Below are 2,660 nucleotides of genomic sequence, written 5' to 3' on the forward strand. Positions count from 1 at the left end.
ACTTAGTTCACATCCACTCAAGTAAAAACAGACAACCAAACAATCCAATTCATGACTTAAAAAGATAGGTAGACAAATGTTTGATGCAACTGTAGAAGTTGAATAATAAGACGTGTTCATTGTTTTAAAGGCAATTCCCCTCAACGGGAATATGATCTAAAATGTGTTGTACTGTCTGAACCTGTCAGCAAGCCCCTCCTTCAAATCTACCACTTAGTGTTGGAGCTAAAACAAGGTTCCACAGTGAGACACAGGAAGTCCTCTCTGGTCACAGGAGCTCATAGTTACTGAACAGAAGAGCTATGAGCTTCCTGCTCATCTCACTGCTGTTGGCTGCTATGTGCTTTGGTAGGACACAACTCTTTGTTTGCTTGTTATTAATCTGAACTTTGTCTTGTTGATTCTTTTCCTCACACTGACACCGTCTGTTGTTGTCCCACAGAATGCAGAGCTCAAAAAGACAACGTGCTCCAACCCAAAGAAGGTGTGACTGTTAGTGAGGGAGAGACAGCAACACTGGACTGTCACTATAACACCAGTGGCACAAATACATGTCTTTTCTGGTACAGACAGGCTGCAGACGACAAGCCCACATTCATTCTGAGCCGCATTACTGCTGAATTAGGGAACACAGCGGACGGGTTCAAGGAGAGATTTGATTCCAGCCTGGATTCCAGCTCAAGATCAGTTCCTCTGAAGATCCAGAGTCTGCAGCTGTCTGACTCTGCTGTGTACTACTGTGCTCTGAGGCCCACAGTGACAGGAAACTGCAGAACCTACTACACAAACCTTTGGAGGGTCTATCAAGAATCCAGGGACAACGCAACGATAAACCAGATCCACTAGAGGGCAGTATTCACATTTTAAAGTATTTGGTTCTTGTTGAAGAAAAACACATTGGACAGTTTGACAAGCCAGCTTCCTACACCTGCTGATCTGTCCAATGTGTCAATACAACATTCAAAAACATTTTATTCTGCATTGAAACGTTAAACTGTCTTGATAAAGAAAAGTATTAATGTCTTCTGTAGATTCATTTAACAAATTCTGCATTGTATTCTAGTCTTAGAAGAAAAAAAACTTGATGGAAGTCAGAGCTTGGTGGTTACTTGATGGAAGTGAGACTGCTTGACTAATCCATGGGACAAGTAGCAGTGTGTATGGTGACAGGTGAGTCGTGGTGTTAAGTCCTGCTTATTTAACAGCTATTCTTTCAAGACTCATTATTTTAGCACCCTGTCTTACTTTCGAACACGCATACAAAACATCGTGTTCCCTGGTCGTCACTATAAATCGTTTACCACTGTGATGAGAGTCATGACTGAGCTGGACTGGTGCATTTTCTGCAAGGCAAATGTTTTGTTCCTGATTCATTTGGCTGCCCTGGAGGAGTCGTGTCGAGAAGGAAGGGAGAGGCGGGGAACACACTCTTCTGTCGAGCTGTCAGGTTGCTTGAAAGACGAAGCGATGACAGCAAGTAGGAGAAGAACAAGCGTGCTCCTGCTGTGAAAGCACAGAGGCCTGGCTGCAATGGAAGGAGCTGGGGAGTCAAGACAAATGACATTTCTCCCAAAACTAATAGACTTTCCCCCCCCCCTCTCTCCCTCTCTCTCTCCGCTTCTTCATCTGTGGATTGGGTACACAGAGTTTATAGCATATCGATAACATCCAGCAAAAACATGACTTTTATCAATGACATTAGCACACAAAACAGGTAATATATAATGCATATCAATAGAAGGTTGATTCTTCAACTGTATGACTGTTTAATGAAAAATATACATTATTGATTTAAATGAACGGCACCTAATGTAAAATATCAGATAGAAGCATATTATGCTTAATCAGAAGCATATTCTGCATATGCGACTCGTGGCTGGGGGGGGGCAGCAGGGGGCCCAGGAATAGTATTGGGGTGGCCGTGGCCACCCCTGGCCACCCCTTGGGGGCGCCATTGTGCTAATTCTGTCCCCCCCGTTGTTATTTCTTCGGAAAATATTACCGATGGCCGTTGTCTGTTTAAATAGAGGCACTTGATAAGGAGGACCTTTCTTTCCACAGTTTTTGTCTCTGTCATGGTTGGTGAGACTTATTGATTTTGGGTCATGTTCAGAAACCATTTAATAATTATAATGACTAATCTTATTCTACGTCGTCCTGTTTAGATCAACACATTTATCATTTCTTATAATGTAAGAATCCCCTTATTTATATATATATATATATATATATATATATATATATATATATATATATATATATAATATTTTAGTAAAGAGAACAAAGAGGTGAAGGGTCCATCATGACATTAATTTTTAAATCTCCACCACCACAACACTACACAGACCAAGACAAGGGGAGGAGTTAGAGAACTGAATGTTAAAGACTTCATGTTGGAACTGAAGAGCTGCTGAGTTATTTTCACTTGGTGATTCAATACACTTCAGTCATGATGTTACTCCATTTAATCTGGCTGATGATATCTACCTTTCATTCTGGTAAATATGAGATGGAAGAACATACATCCTATTATTATCCATAAGGTATTTCCATGAACTATTGTGTTTGTAAAAATCCATGTGTCTATCTAGGGTTCTCTGAGGATTCAGTTACACTATTTCATGATAGAATTCTGGCTTTGGAAGGAGACAGGGTCACTC

General features: G+C 40.9%; 1 gene segment (V, D, J or C); it reads left to right on the forward strand.

Moving 5' to 3' along the window:
• Positions 1-329: 329 nt before the first annotated feature.
• LOC130124498 (T cell receptor alpha variable 14/delta variable 4-like) lies at positions 330-846 on the forward strand (the record flags this gene model as incomplete). The annotated part of the segment is given in 2 exon segments: positions 330-348; positions 443-846. Coding segments are annotated over 2 exon segments (423 nt in total), but the record flags the coding sequence as incomplete, so codon positions are not given.
• Between the last annotated feature and the right edge of the window lie 1,814 nt (positions 847-2,660).

This window comes from Lampris incognitus, chromosome 14, assembly GCF_029633865.1.
Source record: "Lampris incognitus isolate fLamInc1 chromosome 14, fLamInc1.hap2, whole genome shotgun sequence".
NCBI lineage: Eukaryota > Metazoa > Chordata > Actinopteri > Lampriformes > Lampridae > Lampris > Lampris incognitus.